This window comes from Spermophilus citellus (assembly GCF_964194105.1).
Source record: "Spermophilus citellus genome assembly, chromosome: 4".
NCBI classification, from domain to species: domain Eukaryota; kingdom Metazoa; phylum Chordata; class Mammalia; order Rodentia; family Sciuridae; genus Spermophilus; species Spermophilus citellus.
Window position 1 is genome coordinate 192,870,706 of NC_138185.1, and position 19,466 is coordinate 192,890,171.

At 42.8% G+C, this 19,466-nt stretch overlaps 2 protein-coding genes across 8 annotated transcripts in view; one reads left to right on the forward strand and one right to left on the reverse strand.

Annotated features, from left to right (window-relative positions):
- SLC7A7 (solute carrier family 7 member 7) overlaps nt 1-12,144 on the forward strand; it is a 158,230-nt gene extending 146,086 nt beyond the window's left edge. For all 6 annotated transcript variants that reach the window (XM_081290524.1, XM_081290526.1, XM_081290525.1 and 3 more), the window contains 8 exons: nt 3,870-3,995; nt 4,888-5,032; nt 8,727-8,850; nt 9,090-9,193; nt 9,471-9,567; nt 10,366-10,515; nt 11,163-11,346; nt 11,559-12,144. In XM_081290524.1, coding sequence (XP_081146650.1) covers nt 3,870-3,995; nt 4,888-5,032; nt 8,727-8,850; nt 9,090-9,193; nt 9,471-9,567; nt 10,366-10,515; nt 11,163-11,346; nt 11,559-11,662 — 1,034 coding nt within the window. In that variant the 3' untranslated portion in view covers nt 11,663-12,144. The remainder of the gene's footprint in view (nt 1-3,869; nt 3,996-4,887; nt 5,033-8,726; nt 8,851-9,089; nt 9,194-9,470; nt 9,568-10,365; nt 10,516-11,162; nt 11,347-11,558) is intronic.
- Nucleotides 12,145-12,464: 320 nt separating this feature from the next.
- OXA1L (OXA1L mitochondrial inner membrane insertase) lies at nt 12,465-16,957 on the reverse strand. 2 transcript variants are annotated; one of them, XM_081290530.1, is made up of 10 exons: nt 16,807-16,957; nt 16,203-16,361; nt 15,030-15,243; nt 14,303-14,446; nt 13,982-14,067; nt 13,647-13,811; nt 13,376-13,480; nt 13,118-13,280; nt 12,963-13,043; nt 12,465-12,880 (listed from the first exon to the last, which is right to left on the reverse strand). In XM_081290530.1, exons 1-10 carry the CDS (start codon nt 16,867-16,869, stop codon nt 12,723-12,725), a joined length of 1,338 nt encoding a protein of 445 aa, XP_081146656.1. In that variant the 5' UTR covers nt 16,870-16,957; the 3' UTR covers nt 12,465-12,722. The 2 variants fall into 2 exon arrangements, with proteins under 2 accessions (XP_081146656.1, XP_081146657.1); XM_081290531.1 differs by lacking the exon at nt 16,807-16,957 and adding an exon at nt 16,568-16,795.
- Between the last annotated feature and the right edge of the window lie 2,509 nt (nt 16,958-19,466).

Consider the following 19,466-nt stretch of genomic DNA (forward strand, 5'->3'; position numbering starts at 1 on the left):
GAGGTGGGGATAAACAAGTTGTAGTTAATGAATTCTGACTGTGACTCTGCAGTATGCAACAATGTCTGGAGTTCTCTGTATGGGATCTTGAGTTTCCAGGAAGACCCTGACAGTGAAGTAAATGAAGAGGAGAGTCCTGGGATGTTAGTGGCCTTGAAGCCATATTTGCCCCACAAGGTGTTGAAGATACTGGGTTTTTAGCCTAAAGAAGGGAAGACTCAAGGTGCACAGGATACTAATCTTCAATGCTAAGAAGGGCCATTGTGTACAAGAGGGTTTAGCTTGATCCTATGTAGCCCCAAATAATTTGACTTAGTGGGATGAAGAGCTATAGATCTCCTTAAAAATGGAATGAATATCTAATAAAGTATTGACATTTTATAGTTCCTGGGAATTTAAGGCAGAAAATGGGATAAAATAGCAGCCTAAGTTGTGTGTTTCATTGATATGTATTTAAAGTTAATGGTGCTGGGAGTATTGTGGGTTTAATGTCTTTTTCCAGGGACTATTTAGTTTGAGTATCTAAACTAAATCTAGGCATGGATCCAGGGTAGGTCTTCAAGTATTGTTCCTTTCTGGATCAACCTGTCAGATGATTTCTGGATTTAAGTCTAGAGCTCACACTGGGCCCTACTGGAAGAACTAGATTCTGTGTAGGCTGGGTTTGATGATCCATTTAGAAGCACCTCTAGATGTTTTAGGAGTGACATCTTTGCGTTTTTTTATTTCCCCTGGGGTTAAAGCAGGAATGGAGCTGTACCTGGGTTAAGGGTTTAAGGTCATTTTAGGCCATTCTTCTGTGGACTTGGCCAAGTGTTGGGTAAGGACCGAATTGTGCCTAGAGGTAGAAGAGTAGGGCATCTGCATTCTAGAGGTTAGAGTGCAGTTGCCTCTGCATTAATCTAAACCCATGGTCCCCTCCCGTCTCTAATAGAAGCAGGAGGTTGGGCTCCACTTTAAAACCAGTATACTTAGCTGGGCTCTGGGGCCTCTGGTCAGCTGTATCCTGAGGCAGGGGACAAAGAGCCTAGTCAGCACTACTGTCTGCCATATGCATTTCCTGCTCCCAGGGCCAGGAGGAAGCAGGGCTCTGGAGAGGTGAGGATAGCTCTCTTCAGGCAGTTCCCTCTGTTCCCTGGCTTCTTTTTTATTTGTTTCTGTGATGCTGGGGATTCAACCCAGGGCCTTGAGCATGCTAGGCAAGTGCTCTGAGCCTATATCCTCAGCACCCATGGGTTTATTTCCATAGAACTCTTTTCCCCAGTCAAATGGATCCCTTGTGCTCAATGCATAGAGCAGATCAGGACAAGATGGTGGGCGCATGGCTGAGAAATAAAGTTCACAAGTCGGGGAGGGGCACTACTGGAGTTAAGAGGATAAATGGATAAATATAAAAGTAAAGAAGCAGTAGAGGCTGGGGTTGTGGCTCAGTGGTAAAGCGCTTGCCTAGCATGTTTGAGGCCCTGGGTTTGATCCTCAGCACCACATAAGAATAAATAAATAAAATAAAAATGTTGTGTTCAACTACAATTAAAAAAAAAAAAAGGAAGAAGCAATAGGGACCAAAATATAAGCAATTCATATATTTTCATTGCAGAAGTTTTTGTAGTAAAGGCTGGTGAATTTTTGGATGTCCCTACTTTTTCCTGCTTGTATCCCTGGACAGAGCTGAGAAGGGAACCTTTGTGGTACACAGCTGCAGAGTCAGATTGTGGTCTGTAAACTAGTCTCTTACATTTATTCCAGTTGGGAGTTATGACCCTGGGTTATCTGCAGGCTAACCAAGAATTTGTGTTAGAGGATCCTATTCCCCTGAGCTTATGGTAGCATTACTTGTGCTTGGTGTTTCTAATGGGAACCTTGTTTGTGTTGTGTTTATAAACAGAGCCTGAAGGAAAGGGCTAGAGAGGTTACAGGATGAGAAAAAGGGCACAAAGGCTGCTGAATGGATGGCAGTGGAAGTCTGGAAGGTAATAAGGGGTAGATGACTGACTGAGGAGGATCAACAGATTAGGCAGTTTTGTGCAGGGCAAGATAAAGGCACTTTGGTCATTTTGTGGGATGCCAGTGGAGACTGTTCATTGTGTCTTTAATTATTAACTCAGCACTGGGGTGGCCTGGAGTGATGGGTACATTTTTGTCCAGCCCTGTGATAAGATTTGGTTCTTTATTACCTTGTTTATTCGGCAGCAAGGCAAGTGTTTGAATTATATAGGAATGCCCCTCTTAAGAAGAGCAGAAAACAGGGCAGTAAGTAAAATGAGGATGAAAGAGAGGGTGAGAGAAAGATGGATAGCTTTTCTGAGAGGTCAGTCTTTCCTGCTTCTCAGAATGAAGGAGCTTCTGGGCCAGAATGTATGAGGCCAGGATATAACAGAACAGAACTGGGGACACTGAGGACCATGAACTGCCAGGAGAACTCAGACAGGAAGTGGTTTCTGACTGTGGTGGCCTGAAGTAGATGAGTTCCATCACTGGGCCTCCCTCTCTACACTGGCAGGGCAAGGCTGGCCTTACCCCTGGAGCCTTTGGGAGAAGGGCTTTAAGATTAAATACTCCTATGGTGTTCCAGTTGCTGAGCTGTGAAGGGATTCATGGTGTCACCAAGAGGAAGGTATGTCTGCTTTCCTAATAGGCTGGCAAGGGATCTAAGGGACATTCTGATAAGCCTTAGAGTTGTTCTGACTTTCTTCCCCACTACATCCTGGGGTTAGTGGCCAACTTCATAGCATATGTGGGCTTCCCTTCTTAACTTTTTTTTTGGGGGGGTGGGGAGTGGGGAGGTTAATAGATTTCTCTAAGATTATTGTTATTATTATTATTGGTGCTGTGGATTGAACCCACAGCCTTGTGCATGCTAAGCACATGTGCTGCCACTGAGACACAACCACTGTATCTTCTCTGAGATTCTGATAAAAGCTATCGGCTCTTTTCCTATAAAAATTGTATATACTCATACAAACATGACGCTTTGCAAAATAATTTGAGGTCTTATGGAGACCAGTTCAGAAACTTGGCTCTTTAAGAATAATGCATAAACTTTACCCAAGCTTATCTGGGTAAAGTAATTACCTCTACCTCAGGATAGACGGATTATGAGGAATGTTATAGCTCTTATTTCTGCATTGTCCATTAGGAAAAATGCTCTGTCCCCATTCTATAGGAACCGCTCTTTGCTTCAAGAATATTTTCAGGCACAAAAACAAGCAGCTGATCTGGCAGGCAGTGGGCAGGAAGTCTGGCCTCCCTCCCAATCCTTGGCCACACATTCTGACCTGCTGGACCAGACAATGAAGTTATAACAGGACTGGGCAAGGTTAACAGTAATACTAATGAGACAAAGTGCTGGGTCCTAAAGCCTATGTGTGTGTGTGTGGCAGGGTGGGTAGGAGGGAGAGACAGTGACTTCTCAGAGCCAACAGCCAGAACACACTAATCCAGTTGTCTCCCACTGCATCCAGTTTGGGTGTACTTTTTTTTTTTAACTTTATTTTATTTGTTGTTATTTTTATGTGGTGCTGGGGATCGAACCCAGTGCCTCACTCATGCTAGGCAAGCTGAGCCACAACCCCGGCCCCTGGGTGTACTTTTGTATGTAAGCAAATCTGAGATTACTTTGTTTCTGTCTCCTGTATAAGGTGCTGGGGTAGGGATCATGGTGGTGCTGTGTACACAGGTGCTCAGCAGATGTCTTTGAATGATAATAGTAAGGACATTCTGGGCCGAAGTTTCTTATGCAAAGCAAGTAAAAGCCTAAACACATATACTTTCTTTGTGAAACGGGCCTTTTTAGAAACTATTACTAGAAAAATTGCTTAGGAGTCTGGGTGTGAAGGGTTAGTCACCAATCAGTATTATTTTTCTTTCAGGTCTCTTAACCTTCGTTAACTGTGCCTATGTCAAGTGGGGAACCCTGGTACAAGATATTTTCACCTATGCTAAAGTATCAGCACTGATTGCGGTCATCATTGCAGGCATTGTTAAACTTGGCCAGGGTAAGAAATAATAGCAGCTAATATTTGTTAAGTATTTTCTATGAGACATACTCTTCTTAATATATACTTTGTATATTATCTCACTTAAATCTCCAATAACCTTGTTTGGTAGGCACTGTTATTATTCCCTTTTTATAGATGAAGAAATATGCTATAAGAATTTGCCCAAGTTCATAGTGGTAAGTAGGAGACTAAAATATGTACTCAGGCAGCGAACTCCAAAGCCTGTTCTTTTAAGTTCTATGCATGCTAGTTCTAGCACATATGGAACCACCATAGGACCTGCTGACATGTTTATTTTATAGGGATATGCTACCACGCCCAGATGAGGCTGATCTTGGCAAAAGGACTGACAACCATACTCTGGGAGTTGGCTTTTGTGGTTTTTGAACCTAGTGCTGTTGATTTGATGGTTCTGCCCTTGAAAGTGGGCAAGGTCAACAATGAACTTCTTATACCCACTTCTCTAGTTTCCAGGTAGAAACCCACTCTACAACTAGTCTGTTGACTTGGGCAGATGGAGCCCTGTCCTTCTACCTCATGTCAGCTGTGTCTGGTGTCAGAAAGGGGATAAGAATCAGGCAGACTATAGAGCAGAGAGAAACAGGACACCATTCCTGTTCTCTACCCCTTCTGCTACATGCTGGTTTCTTATCCTAGAAAGCTGAGCTCTTCTGTCAAGATCCCCATCCATGTCATTCTTTGCATTCCATCATCTCTATAGATGTCTGTCTTCTGTTCCCTCTCCTTCACTGATACCGTTGCTGCCAAAGATGTTCTGAGTCACTTACCTGCTCTTACTGCCATATTTTTCCACTACTTTATTGGATCATCTTGAGATTAGGGGAGTGGGCCACTAATACTTCTGCTTTCCATTGTTCTTGGATTCTAGGAGCCACGACTAACTTGGAGAATTCCTTTGAGGGTTCATCATTTGTAATGGGTGACATTGCCCTGGCACTGTACTCAGCTCTGTTCTCCTACTCAGGCTGGGATACCCTCAACTATGTCACTGAAGAGCTCAAGAATCCTGAGAGGTAGGTACCTCACCACCAACTTTCCACAACCCTGATACCCATCATTCATTGAGCTCTTACTCTGCAAGACTATATGCCATAACTGCCTCTGAGTGAATTCCATCAACCCTAATTTAATAGATGGGAGGTCAGAGGCCCCAGAATATAACTTGTCCATGATCCCACTAACAGAGCTAAGATATGAACTCAAGTATGCTTTTAAATTCTTTTTTTTTTTTATTATTCAAAGAAGCTTCATTTTTAAATTTAGCTTTCTGACTCTGTGCTTGTGCCTTCAACACTTTCATGATTCCTTAATAAGGAAAGCACACTTGGTCCTGTCACAGACACATTTAGCACTTATGGAACCACCATAGGCCCTGGTGACATGATTTTTTTCTCTGCCTTTTTTTTTTTTTTTTTTTTTTTGTGGGGGGAGCACTGGGGATTGTACTCAGAGGCACTCAACCACTTGGTCACATCCCTAGCCCTGTTTTCTGTTTTATTTAGAGACAGGGTCTCACTGAGTTGCTTAGTGCCTGGCCATTGCTTGGGGCTGTCTTTGGATTCACAATCCTCCTGTCTCAGCCTCCCAAGCTGCTGGGATTACAGGTATATGCCACCACGCTCAGCTTGACACATTATTTTTTTTGTTTTGTTTTAGACATCTCATAAGAACTTTAGGTCTTGCTGGGAGCAGTGGCACGACACCTGTTATCCCAGAGACTCAGAAGACTGATGCAGAAGGATTGCTAGTTCAAAGCTAGCCTCAGCAATTTAGCAAGGTCTGAAGCAACTCAGTGAGATCCTGTCTCTAAATAAAATACAAAAAATGGGCTGCAGATGTAGCTCAGTGGTTAAGCGCCCCTGAGTTCATTCCCTGGTACCAAAAAGAAAAAAAGAAAAAAAAAAAAGAACTTTAGGTCTCACAGCACAAACCCCTTGAAGTATGCCTGGGAACACAGCACATGTAGATTTTGGTGCTTTCCCAACCATCTCTGTGTAAATGATTCTATTGCCAGGGGTTCAGGATAGCCTAGTTTTATAAGAAGCTGTATTGTAGGAAAGCCTACGATAGAATGTCAAACTCTGGACCATTTTGAGTGCCTCCAAATGCTGTCCCCAGAAGAACTTTAAATTCTTTTTTAAAAGGCTTTTTTTTACATTTTTTCATTTATTCCTCTATTAATTAAAGCAGATTGTACTATGTGCTTGTATATGCTTTTATTTTATTATTAATTTTTAGTGCCAGGGATTGAACTCAAGGGCACTTAACCACTGAGCCAGCACTGCCCCCTGCCTTTTTAAAAAATTTGAGACACGGTCTCCCTAAGTTGCTTAGGACCTCACTAAGTTGCTGAGTCTGAGTTTGAACCTGCGATTCTCCTGCCTCACTTACCCAAACCACTGGGATTACTTATGTACATTTTTTGGGGTGTGGGGTTGGGGATGGGGATTAAACTCAGGGGCAATTAACCACTGGGCCACATTCCCAGCCCTATTTTGTTTTTTATTTAGAGACAGGGTTTCACTGAGTTGCTTAGTGCCTCACTTTTGCTGAGGCTGTCTTTGAACTTGCAATCCCCCTGCCTCAGTCTCCTGATCTGGTGGGATTATAGGTATGCACCACCACACCTGGCTTGTGTACGCTTTTAAAATAGATTTTTCTTACCAGGTATGGAGTGGTGCATGCCTGTAGTCTTAGCTACTCAAGAGACTGAGGCTGAAGGTTTGCTTGAGCCTAGGAGTTTGTGACCAGCCTGGGAAGCATAGCAAGACCATCTCAAAAAGGATTAAAAAAATTTTTTTTCCCTTGATAAATCTTTTATTCATTTTTATCCCTACATAGATAACTTTAGGCCATAGATGTCCAGAAATCTTCCTTTGCTTCCTTTCTGGGTCATTCCTTGTTTCCCTAATTCATGCTAACAGTGAGGTATTGTTTCAGTCATTTAACTATATCACTTGCCAACATTACTCTAAATAGCTTTGTAGTTGAGCAAAGTGGAAAGAGCACTGGTCAGGGAGTCAGTGGGTCTGGAGTTTGTCTTATCACTGATTGGTTAGATGACCTTGAGAGAGTTTCTGTGCCTTTTCTTTGAATGCTTCTTTATCTGTAATTAAGAGGGTTAAATTATAGGATCTATGGGATCTTATAGGATCTTTCTTGGCTCTAAAACATTATGATTCTGAGAAGTAAGATTTTACAGGGAGTGGATTTCTGTAAATTTTCAAAAAGAATAAAAGTTCTCATACCAATAAACTCCTTTTGGCTTTGAGAAACGAAGAGCCATCTTGGTATACATCTGGAGTTGCAACTTTGGGAACAGAGTTATTAGAAGCAGGATTGAGGCCTTGTTGGTGCTTCCACCTACTGGACAGAAGCTGAGTGACTTTAAGAGTTTTTGGTAGTCTAGCTGTCAAGAGTTTGGTAGTCTAGCTGTCAAGGATGTTTATAAAGATCGTGGCTTCTTTGGCTAGAGGAATCTTGACAGGTCTTTGTGCTTCTCTTGGGGACCAATTAGGATGGTACCTGACGTTCTCAAACTGATGAAGGTGTGTGTCAGCTTTTTGTTGCTATGATCAAAATACCTAATAGAAGCAGTTTAGAGGAGGAAAAAATGTATTTTGGGCTGTTTCAGAGGTTCAGTCCATGGTTGGCCAACTCCTTTGCTGTGGGCCTGAGATGAACCAGAATTTCATGGTAGAAGAAAGCTGCTCAATTGGGAAGCAGTGTGTGTGTGTGTGTGTGTGTGTGTGTGTGTATGTGTGTGTGTGTGTGTAAGAGGAGTCAGGGACAAGATATAGTCCCCAGAGGTACACCCCCAGAGACCTACTTTCTCCAGCCATGCCTTACTGACCTATAATTACCACCTAGTAGTCCATTCACATAATTAATGCATCAAATGGATTAATCCACTGATGAGGCTATAGCTCTCCTAATCCAGTCTTTTCACCTCTGAACACTAACACATGAGTCCTTGGGGGATATTTTTAGATCAAAAATCATTTATTTCCCAGGTTGCTTGCTCAGATATATATTCTGCTTTTCCTACTGAAGGCCTATCTTAATCTTTGGAGATGTTATATTTCACAATTTGCCTCCATTGCTTCTTATATTTTTCTTAATTTAAACTTCTCTGTGGTGATAATCTTTGGAAGCAAAAATAAAATCACTACCCTCTTCCTGTGTTGCTGTCATGCTGTGACTTAGTTCTTTGTCAATTCCTTTCCCTGATGTTTCCTTTTTTGCACAGCTGTTTCTCCTGGTATGATGTTCCTTTCCCCTAACCCCCTTCCTTCCTTACTCCCTCCCTCCCTTTCTTCCTCCCTCCTTTCCAGTACTGTAGATTGAACCCGAGCCTCATATATATGAGGCAAGTGCTCTATCATGGAGCTACCTCCTCGCCTCTTTTTAAACATTTTCTTCTTTTGAGATAAGAAGTTGTCCAGGCTGACCTCAAACTTGTGGTCCTCCTGCCTCAGTCTCCTGAGTAGACAGAATTACAGGTGTGTACTACTACACACAGCTTATTTGTTCTTACAAGTTTATAGCTTTAACCAGTACTCTAGGCAACCTCAAATGCTGAGGCACTGGGGAAATGTAGCAGGAGACTCCATCTTTGGAAAGATGAGTATGGCAGTAAAGTCTAGGATTAAGAGATAAGGATGAACCTGTGGGACTGATGTATACTTTATTTTTGTTTCACTATAGGAATCTGCCCCTCTCCATTGGCATTTCCATGCCTCTTGTCACCATCATCTACATCTTGACCAATGTGGCCTATTACACCGTGCTAAATATGAGAGACATCTTGGCCAGTGATGCTGTTGCTGTGGTAAAGATTTTTACTAGCAGAAGGTTGAGGGTTTGTTGTGGGTTTTGGGGTATATCCCGACTCTTCACAGTCCTGGAAAGGAGAGAGCTTTGAAAGGAGTACATTGGGATTCTGGGCTTGTAAGAAGAAACTGTTACCCTTAATGTGGAAGAAGGGTTGGATCCCTGGGAGCATGCCTATTGATGCCTTTCATTCCTTTTACGTCCTACTAATGACTATTTTCCATTCCTTTCCCTTAGACTTTTGCAGACCAGATTTTTGGAATATTTAACTGGACAATCCCACTGGCAGTTGCCTTATCCTGTTTTGGTGGCCTCAATGCCTCCATTGTGGCCGCTTCTCGGTAAGAGTGGCATCTTTTGCTAGGAGGGTTCGTATTATGAAGAGCTAGGTCAGGAGATTGTACAACTTACAGGACTTGGACTTTAACCTCCTGCATTCCTCAACCTTTCTTCTTCCCATCAGCAGTCTTAACTTCTCATTAATCTCAACAACGAACTCCGTTCTGTATTATTTGAGCCTTTTGAAGGGATATCAGAGAGGAAGGGCAGTGGCAGGTGAACCAGGTTGTTCCCCAATGCCCCACAGTTTTTTCACTTTCTTCTAACTTATCTAAATAGGCTTTTCTTTGTGGGCTCAAGAGAAGGCCATCTCCCTGATGCCATCTGCATGATTCATGTTGAGCGGTTCACGCCAGTGCCTTCTCTGCTTTTCAACGTAAGTGATCCAAGAAGACTGAAAGCCAGATTGTTCAGGAAGTTTTAGTAGTAGTAGATATGAGTGTTGTAGCTTCCTGAAAGTCTTAAAGGGGACTCTGATAGAAAAAGTATTGATGGAATGATGGACTACCATCATGGGCGAGGCTGTGCCAACTGCTGCAGTGATTCCTGAGAATCACTCCTCTTAGCAATGGTAATCACTTTCAGTCTTAGATAAGGCATAAAGTACAAGGAATACATTTTAATGATTAACTGCCATGACAGGTAGTGTTTAAGAAATGGTCCTTGGATAGAGGGTGACTGAAAAGACACTTGGAGGAAGTGTATTTGAAATAGATTTTGAAGGTTAGCATTGCAAATAGTAGAGAGAGGTTTTGTAAGAGAAATAGCATCAGAAAGTCCTGCAGTAAATCAGTATGGAGTAGTAAAAGAGCTGGAAATGAAGGCTGGTCATTAATGGAGAGGGCTTTATGAAATGATTGAGGGATTGTTTTGTGTTTTATTTAAAAAAAATTTTAGATGTCAGTGGACCTTTATTTATTTATACATGGTGCTGAGAATTGAACCCAGTGCCTCACACACGCTAGGTGAGCACTCTGCCACTGAGCCACCACCCCAGCCTGTTTAAAGAGGGTTAACTTGGCAGAAGTTTGAAGAAACAACTGAAAATCCAGTTGAAGCTATTAACTTCTGACAGAAAAGGAGTGAAGGACAAAACTTGAGTCTTAAAGGGGTAAGAAGAGAGCCAACAAGGGTGAAAAAGCACTTTGGAGCTAATTTGGGCTTCCACTTATAGGGTATCATGGCACTGATCTACTTGTGTGTAGAGGACATCTTCCAGCTCATTAACTACTACAGCTTCAGCTACTGGTTCTTTGTGGGACTTTCTATTGTGGGTCAGCTCTATCTGCGCTGGAAGGAGCCTGATCGACCTCGTCCCCTCAAGGTAACTTACCTCCAACCAACCTCTGCTCTATCTGAAGCATTTTTCTTTCCTTCTTTGGGGATTGAACCCAGAGGCACTTTACCATTTCTGGTCCTTTTTTGTATTTTGAGACACGATCTTGCTAAATCTCCCAGGCTGGCCTCCAACTTGTGATCCACCTGCTGCAGGCTTCCAAGTTGTGTGCACCACCATGGCCAGATTTTTTTTTTTTTTTTTAAACTGGGGATTAAACTGGATGCTTAACCATTGAGCCATATCCCCAGTCTGTTTAAAATTTTTTTTTTAATTTACTGTCTTGCTAAGTTGCTGAGGCTGGCCTCAAACTCATTACCTCCTGCTACAGCCTCTCAAGTGGCTGGAATTATAGGAATGTGCCACCACACCCAGCAAAGGGAATTCTTACAGGACAGTTCACTCAGAAACCGTTGCCTGGGACTTGATGGTAGTTTTGTGTTGAGATGATGGAAAGAAGGCTTACTGCTCTGTGTAGTGCTGGAGACTTGAACTCAGGGCCTTGGGCATGCTGGGCAAGTGTTCCACTACTGAGCTTTATCCCTAACCCTTCAGTGCTTTGGTCTTTTGGGAGGTGGGGTTATACTGGTTGTCAAGAATCTTGAGCTAACTCCTAGTTTCTTCTGTGCTCCTAGCTCAGCATTTTCTTCCCCATTGTCTTCTGCCTCTGTACCGTCTTCCTGGTGGCTGTTCCACTTTACAGTGATACAATCAACTCCCTCATCGGCATTGGCATTGCCCTCTCAGGCTTGCCCTTTTACTTTCTTATCATCAGAGTGCCGGAAGACAAACGACCTCTTTGCCTCCGAAGAACTTTGGGTAAGCCTTGGGTCCTTCAGCTACTTGATAGCCAGGTTTCGGCCTCTTTTGCAAATCTAGACTCCCAAGTCATCTTTGCCATAGCCCCCTCCTGTTATTAACCATATGCCTTAACTGAATTACCCTCTTTGGGCCTAGTCCCATTCAGTGCTACTTGAACTTCACCCAGTTGACCTCTTCCCACTTTTAACTCAAATTTTTTTTCTTTGTAGCATCTGCCACATGGTACCTCCAGGTCCTGTGTATGTCAGTTGCTGCAGAAATGGATTTGGAAGATGCAGAAATACCCAAGCAACAAGATCCTAAATCTAACTAAATACTACCTAGAATCCTGAGATGTGGAAAGCAGGGGCTAAAGCCAAGGGAGCTGAGAAGTACAGCTCACTTCTTTGGAGGCGACATTCAGGAGTCTGGTCTAGGCAGCTTCTACCTTTGAACTTGCATTTTAGAGATGACAAAGTAATTTATTTGTTTTGCTACGTATTGTTCCAGACTTTGTAAATGGATGGTAAAGCAGACTGTAGTGTGGCACTGTTGTTCCAGGAGCACCTCTGGGTGTGACTACCTACTTATCTTTTCCTTTAAAAGGGCCAACAATGCTCCAACCTTGTCTCCCTTTAGAGAGATATGAAACTGTCACAGGTGCTGAACAATAATAAAAGGGTTATGTTCCTAAAAGTTTGAATGGCTTCATTTTATACAATGTCTTCGGGACAGCTCCCATTAGCCTAAGTATAGACAGACCCAAAACAATTTCTTTCCTTTCAAGCCAGCTATTGGAAGCTGATAAAAACAACCTCTACACAAACAAGAGAACTGTTGTAGAAAGATGTTAAGTTTTTGCATAAAAACATCACCTTAATTTTCACTAAAAATCTAGTAATCTATTTCTTGATGGAAATGGAAATTGTATAGGTTATCAAGAAATGTGGTTATAATTCTCAGATACAATCTTATCAGTCATTTCTCTATGACCACAATGCAAATATGGCTGGAACACACACACAGGGTAGAAGTGTAAGGTCTTAATGCCAGGTAAAAACGGTCAGATACTTCCCAAGAGCATGGGCTATCAAAAGAATCTTGACCCAACCTATTCATTTCTCTGAAGTACACAATCCATTTCTCTGTTTAATAAAATATCAGGAAGCAGCATGTAGTACAGAGGTTTCCTAATCCTGTGGAAAGGAAGATTGCTTGGCTCCCCTGTACTTTTATATGCAGGAATAAGAGTTTGTAGTGGAATCAGTTTTTTAAATGAACATCTCCACATCCTACAGTTCCTAGGCCTGATACAAGGACAAAGCATCAAGTCTGTCTTTAGGATGGTTCTTTGGGGAGACAGAGTTTCTGACAGAATGAGCAGGGAACACAAGTCAGCCAAGTGTGTCACGCCAGGGCTGCTTTGACTTTGGTTTGCTGCTATTGCTGCTGCTGTTACTGCTGCTGCTGCTGCTGCTGCTGGGGGTTTTGGGAGGGTGATTCTTTTCATGCTGTAGTAGAGGGTTGTGGGTAAAGGTCTGCCGTAAGGGACCTGGAGGAAGAGAAAATAAATCTCAATGAGCAAAGAAAAAGAAGAAATGTAAGGCAGAATTTAGCCTGAAAGGATTATTTACCCCTGGCTGCTAGCTCCAAGTGGTTCTGCATGCGTCGTTCACGCTCACGGAGCTGATGTGCAATTTCAGCATTCTTCCAGCCTGGGTAAGGAGGAGCTCAACTGTTAGTCCCATTCCCATTTTTTTAGACCACTTTCCCCTCTTCATGTCCTTACCTTGTTTGAAGCTCTTTATGAAGCCTTCCCGGGGAGGTAATTTGTCAGGGTCATGCACAACACGTTGGGGTATTTTAAGTACAGTGCGTACAGCTGGAATCCGGAGGCAGGCTACTTGGCCCAGGGAAAACATATTGGAGGAGAGCCAGTACATGAACACTGCCTAGGTGAGAATAAAGGGAAGGTCCTCAGAGACTGCATTCCTGGTGGCTGGACTAGATGGGAGGACTTGGAGTCATTTCCTAAGCCATTACCTACCGAGGGGAAGTGGATGGTTATGGGCAAGACTGCCAGGGGCATCACTCTGATAACATTTCTCATCCACTGAAGGTCAGAACTTTGCACACCTGTGTCAGCACCTAGCTGCCAAAAACAAAACAAGGGAGCAGAGAAAAGGAGTTTTGAACGTATGTCAGTTTTAGTATTCTGGTCTTACCCACTGACTATTTCTCCAGGGAAATTTCCAGCCACTTTACTCCCTACTCCCAATTTATGTTGCAGGCCTGGTACTTGGCCAACTTGGGCTTACCTCCAGGACACCCCACATTGTAGCAGTGACTACTATCGGTAACATGTAGATGGGATCAGATATAGTAAGATCCTGGAACCACCAGAGGCCACCTGTCTGCATACTGGGCACAGGAAGGTTGGCCATCTCTCTCAAGGCAATGAAGAAGGAGATGAAGACTGGTGCCTATTACACAGGATAAGCAGTGTCAGCAAACTTTAAAAGAGGCGACATTTTCAGTACCCCATCACTGAAAGCCATGTATATCACCACCAACTGCTTTTGTGGAGGTCTGGGGCATGGAAAATACAGAGAAGCCCATTTGATGAAATAAGGAGGGAAATGTTTTTGCTCACCTGAGTCAGAGGCAGAATGAGGGGTTTAAAGAATTTAATATCGTGCTTTTTCTGGTAAAGTGTCATCTCCGAGGAGGCCCTGTAAACTGGGAGGTGAGGCACAATTAATGGTTGGGCTAACAGTTATGTCAGTGAGGGTGAACACCTGGCCCATGAAATTTCTAATTAACCTTGGACAGTCCCTGAAAGTGTTAGGCCTGAGAAACAGCTAAATCTTTAGAATTTGCCCAATTGTTGCAATTCCTGGTTTAGGTTGTCTCTTTCCCCTAGGAGAATGTCTGCAAATGTGGTCCTCTCACATTCATACTGTAACTGACTCACACTCAGCATTGTCTCCTGCCAACTTGGCCTCTCTGATTCTAGTGGAAAACTTCTGGATCTCTGGCAAGTGGTTGTGAATCTTGGCTGCCTCTCGCTGGCCCTTCACGATGAGAGGAAAAACGAGGCAGCGGGCAAGGACTGTACCTGAAAAACACAAACTAGAATTAAAATGAAGTTAAAGCACTTCTGTAGTTAGAAGGTTGAAGATTTTTTTAAGTCCTCAATGATAAAAGTCTCTCTCATTCAGCCTTTTCTATACTGTGACTCATGCCCAAAGGGCCCAGAACTCAGAAGTAAGTTGAAGACACAGGAGAGAGGAGATAATTTAAGGAGCAAGGTGTAGAAAGAAACAGAATTCAAAGCATAATTTAAACCTTAACAAGAGGAATGTGGTTACCTTCCTAATTTGGGAGTTTCAGTGCCTGATCAGACTATTAAACCAGGGTAGCTTCATCACTGTTAATAAGGCCCTCTTACTTCAACTCCCTGCTCATGTTCAAATATCTATACTTCTTGAATCTTAGATTATCAAGCCACTTTATAATGCTCTTCAGGAAATAAAAATAGAGCGCATCTAAGCTTCATGAACCTGTACCATTCACTTGAATTATCTGTTTGACTCTTATATTCCTGCACCTATTTCCTTAATCCTCTCAAAGAAATGCCATCTTTAAGGTTCTATCCTTAGGTCCCCATTCTACCCATGTCCAGGATATATTTCTCTTACATGCTGCAATGGCCCCCCACCAAGGAAGGCCCAGGTTAACATGCATAAATTCCAGGAGGTTCTGGATCAATCCCACTGGGGTGTATGACCCTAGTCCCAGTTCAGCGAAGCTCTGTTCTGCAACAGCTTGGATTGTATCTGTAGTTCCTCCAGAAGCCACCTCAGGTACTGCTGTGGGTGAAGGAGTTGCAGGAACAACAGGAGGTACTTGGACCTATGTGAAAGGAAGCCATGTGTGTATTTATTAAATAGGACTCACAGAAAGTGAGGTCCTCTATGATAATCATTTCTGGATTCTGTTTTCTCGACTCCTTTTCTTGTTCTCCCAGGTTGGCTTACAATGTCCACAGAATTCATGCTTAAAAAGGACATATTTTTTACTACTAGGCAGGAAGATAAATTATTTAAAGTAAGAATTCATGACTTCTTTTCATCCTGGGAAGTTACTTCTCAAAATCACCGTTTCCTGAACTTCAGTCATCTATCACTATTACAATTTCCCCCATATGTTGAAATAAACTATCACACAATTTATCTTTAAAATCAAATCAGTTTTTTTTTTTTTTTAACTGAACTGATTTTCTTTTCAGGGCTGGGGACTGAACCCAGGGTCTCCTGCATGCAGGAAAGTGCTCTACCACTAAACTACACCCCCAGCCTTCAATTCACTTTTTATGACCAAAAACCCCACTTGGTCGCCTCGGGGCTGAGGATGTGGCTCAAGAGGTAGTGCGCTTGCCTGGCATGCATGCGGCCTGGGTTCGATCCTCAGCACCACATACAAATAAAGATATTGTGTCCACCGAAAACTAAAAAAATAAACATTAAAAAAATTCTCTCTCTCTCTCTTAAAAGAAAAAAGAAACAGCATCCATGATATCATGTATTTATTAGCAAATTATAGTTTTCCTAATACACAAACCTGGAGTCATTTTTCATATTACCATCATTAGCTTAGCATTACTCTGGCAAAGAGTGCCTTGAATATAACATAAATCTCTCATTGATGTACTTCAATCATTTCCCCATTGAGTTAAAAATCCATTCCAAGCAGATGCTAATATTTTGGGAAGCTGGGTGAAACGTGGGAAAGAACCCTGCTACATTTTCCTCTTGCCCCTCGAACAAAACAAAACAAAACTATCCAAGAAGTAGGAACCAAAGGCTCGTTACCTGGGCTTCTGCAAATGAAATGGCAGAGGTACTGAGGCAGCGGTGGCTGGAGGTTGTGAGGACATAATGCGGCTGCCTGCAGCCCAGGTGGCTTGGGACCTGGAGCCCCTCTCTCAGCGGTTTCCGCGGCCACTGCGAGGACTCTACGATACTGTGGAACTAATCAGATGAAAGGATAATGGAATGTCTATGCTGGAAGCAGAAGGCCCAGCGTGAGGCCACAGGGTATTCACTAGGATCACCCCTCAAGAAGCAGACAGCTTGCCATCCAGGCGAGCACATTGCTGCTCTGCTCGTGCAGACTGCCGGCCTGAAGGCATGCAACTGGGGCATATAGGGTGGAGCTCAAGCCGGAGTTTCCTGACCTCAGTTACCGCAGACCCACTCCGGGGTCCAGGCCCGAGGCTGCGGAGAACTCGACCCGGGGTAAGGTAATCCCTGGAAACTGACAACATAACCGGGCCACCGAGCCCTCCGAGACCGAGACGTAACCCGAGGTCATGACACTCAGATCCTGGTAACCAGGTCAGCGGCTGCTCCTGTCCCCGGCGTAGGGTGCGGGGGCAGGGCAGCATCCTGGCTCTCAGTTTGGGTACAACTTTACCTGACGCTGGGGCCGTAGCAGGCGCACAAGCTCCCGGCGTCCGCACATCAAGCCCATCGCCATTTTGCCCGGAAGAGGACTTGCTTTCGCGCGTGCGCACTCAGAACGCAAGCCCGCAGGAGGAGGCCCTTTTGGAAATGGGCGTGGGAACAGAGTTGTCGCTATCCATCAGGTAGTAAAAAAGAGTGGAGCTTGGTGGCCATATTTAATGTGGGCAAAAGCCTCAAAGGGTCATGTTTAGTAAGGTCGCGCGGAAGGTGTCCTCCAGAGGCTTGAAGGGGGTTGAAGTTAAGAGCCATCGTTAGTGGCCATTGTTAATGACCGTTTAAACCTGGGAGTTTTTAAAGCCGTGATTGTCTTCTGATTTGTTGGGTTAAAAATAGCCTTTGGTCTGGGCGTGATGGTGCACACCCGGAAGTCCAGTAATTGAGACTAAGGCTAGAGTATCTCAAGTTCAAGGCCAGCCTCAGCAACTTACAAGAACCTGAGTAACTTTTGCCAAGTAACTTTTATTTTAAGGTTTCAAAATAAAAACTAAAAACGGCTGGGGATGTAGCTCAGTGGTACAGCACCCCTGGGTTTGATCTCCAGTATCAAATAAATAAATAAACAAGTAGCTTTTGGGTATCTTGGCTGTACTTGGCATTAGTTTTTCCCACCTAATGATGTTCAATTTTTATATACTAGATAATATTGTAATCGCAGATTCAATGACATTTGAGGGTAGTCTGGAGTTTGACAGAAATGGAGGGAAGGCAGCTTCTAGGAAATATTTTACTCCCACTTAAAAAAAGCAAAGCTCTGGACTGGAGTGTGGCTCAGTGGTAGGGTGCTTACCTGGCACGTCGGAGTCCCTGGGTTCAATCCTCAACACCACATATAAGTAAGTAAAAGATCAATTGACAACTAAAAGATATTAAAAAAAAAAAAAAGACAAAGCTCCACCGTTTCTTTTTCCCTCAAGTGGGATTATGTGAAGATTGCGACTATAATGGTACAAATCAAAAGGTGAAAAGCTGACACACTGCACATAGTTGAATAGAAAAAATAGGAAAAAACCACCTGCATACTTGGTGTTCTTGAGCTGCTAAACCACACTTGTAACCACTTATTTCCATATTTCTAGACTTTGTTCTATAAGATAAAGATCTTTATTGTCTAGACTCTTAGTCTGTTGTGAAGGTATTCTAGTGTGTGTGTGTGTGTGTGTGTGTGTGTGTGTGTGTTTTACTGGGGGGATTTAGCCCAGGGTCACTCTACCACATTCTGTCATCACCCACACCTTTTTTTTTTTTAAATTTTGAGACAGGGTCATACTAAATTGCTCAGGCTGGCCTTGAATTTGTGATCCTCTGCCTCAGCCTCTCGAGTCACTGGGATTACAGACTCTGTCACCTTGTCCAGCTGGTAATCTATTTCTTGAAGCTGAAAACGTTCCTAAAGATATGTAAAGTGAAGCTATCCTCCTTGTAGGAAAAAAATTACTGCACAGAAAGGTGTGAGTTGATTGATTTCAGTCACTACTAGTTTGGGGTGGTTATGAATGCATCTGATAGAAATGGTAAAAATAGGAGGCAAAGAAGTAGAATATGATTAGTAATAATTAGGTATAACGTTGAATGGGATTAAACAAGGTTTTCAAATATTAATTTAAAACTCAGTGTGGTTTGAAGTGATGACGAATATTCAGTTTTGCATTGGGGAAAACTATCATGTTTTACTTACTTTGTTGACCCCAAACTAACCCTTCTCCCAGTATTTTCTCTGTTGGTAGTTCCCTCATCTTGAATCTTGTTGATGTGACTAGGATGCATTGGAAATGTTGCTATGCCAGTTCAGGGCATCTGCCTTAAGAAAATCTGGTAGTTTCTGCTTTGCTTTCATGGGGAAACCAGCACTTATGTTAGAAGTTTTATTTCCCACTCTATATGTTCTGAAAAGCCCAATCTAATCACATGGAAGAGCATGGAGGTCTGGACTAAAAGCCTCAGTTGAACGCCCAGCCTATAGTGCCAATGCCAGATATGTGAAGATGGTTAATTTGAAATTGGATTCTCCAGCCCTTTGGAGCCATTGTAGGTTACTATGTAGAATAAGGAAAGGCTGCCTCCATCCAGTTCTACCCATTTCAAAATTACAAACAAGTAAAACAATTGTGGTTTTTAAGTCACTAAATTTCAAATTACTTTACTTTGCAAGAATAGGTAATGGAACTGTGTTCTAATAGTAAGTGAATGGATATTTATTCTTGTAAAAGAACATGAGCTAATTGAAGTATACCTTACATTACTTTGCACTTATTTCTGTGTTTTTATTGATTTTTCATGGAATGGGTCCTGTTTCCTTTTTTAGATTTTAGAGGTAGGGAACATGTCTCCTATTTTTTGCAAATCTTTTTTATTCACATTAGAAACATTAGTTTTTAAGTGATTGACTGACTTTCATTGGCAAAGGGCAGAGAATTACCAATTAAGAAAGCCATGACTTTGGTGGGTTACTCTAGCTTAAAAACATCAGTTGGGCTGGGTGTGGTGGCACATGCTTGTAATCCCAGTGACTCAGGAGGCCAAGGCAGAAGAATTGAAAATTAAAAGCCAGCCTCAGTAACTGTTTTTTGTTTGGTTTGGTACTGGGGATTGAATCTAGGGGTACTTAACCAC

What these genes read in the sequence shown, in the direction of transcription:
- OXA1L (XM_081290531.1), bottom strand. Translation starts at nt 16,777, where the DNA reads ATGCTGCCCTGCCCCCGCACCCTACGCCGGGGACAGGAGCAGCCGCTG. An exon ending in GTGGGTCTGCGGTAACTGAG is followed by an intron (nt 16,362 to 16,567) that starts GTCAGGAAACTC and finishes TCATCTGATTAG; the next exon opens with TTCCACAGTATCGTAGAGTC. An exon ending in CATAAAGAGCTTCAAACAAG is followed by an intron (nt 13,044 to 13,117) that starts GTAAGGACATGA and finishes CTCCTTACCCAG; the next exon opens with GCTGGAAGAATGCTGAAATT.